This window comes from Mastomys coucha, unplaced genomic scaffold (genome assembly GCF_008632895.1).
Source record: "Mastomys coucha isolate ucsf_1 unplaced genomic scaffold, UCSF_Mcou_1 pScaffold13, whole genome shotgun sequence".
Classification (NCBI taxonomy): Eukaryota; Metazoa; Chordata; class Mammalia; order Rodentia; family Muridae; genus Mastomys; species Mastomys coucha.
The window spans coordinates 54,504,024-54,504,646 of NW_022196895.1; the positions used below are offsets into that span (position 1 = coordinate 54,504,024).

At 46.9% G+C, this 623-nt stretch overlaps 1 protein-coding gene across 1 annotated transcript in view; it reads left to right on the top strand.

Annotated features, from left to right (window-relative positions):
- Positions 1-623, top strand: part of Isoc1 (isochorismatase domain containing 1) — a 19,836-nt gene that overhangs the window by 12,437 nt on the left and 6,776 nt on the right. Inside the window, exon 4 of the mRNA XM_031365740.1 lies at positions 211-327. Coding sequence (XP_031221600.1) covers positions 211-327 — 117 coding nt within the window. The remainder of the gene's footprint in view (positions 1-210; positions 328-623) is intronic.

Below are 623 nucleotides of genomic sequence, written 5' to 3' on the forward strand. Positions count from 1 at the left end.
AGGTGAACATCATTAGACCTTTAACAGTATTCTGAGAGTGTGTTCAAGGTGACTGACTGTAAGAAGCACTGATAAAAGCCAGTTCTCTGCCTGTGGAGATGCTGACGTGTGCTGGGGCTCGCCTAACTCTCGAGAGTCAGAATGATGCTGTTGAGCTTTGCACCGAGCGATTACGGTGACCTTACGTGTGATGCTTTCCTTTCCTAAAAGACACACGTGTGTATCCAGCAAACTGCCCTGGAGCTGGTCGGCCGAGGCATCGAGGTTCACATCGTCGCCGATGCCACCTCCTCGAGAAGCATGATGGACAGAATGTTTGCTCTTGAGGTACGTGTTCTTCTTACAAGTAACTTCTCCATTGAGCTTTCTGAGGAATTAGGAGTCTTGAATATTTAACAGCACTGAAAGACTTGCCTTTTAAACTTCAGCTAGGCTCAGCATCACCAGAGCACACAGGCATTGATAGTAAATAAAATGGAAATTTAAAACAATTGTAAAGAAATGGTGGAGGTGCTGCAAAATGGAAATTTAAAACAATTGTAAAGAAATGGTGGAGGTGCTGCGGGCTGGCCAGTCTGGGCCTCCCTCAACCCTCGGAGAAACAGGGTCCTGGGACAGGTCAG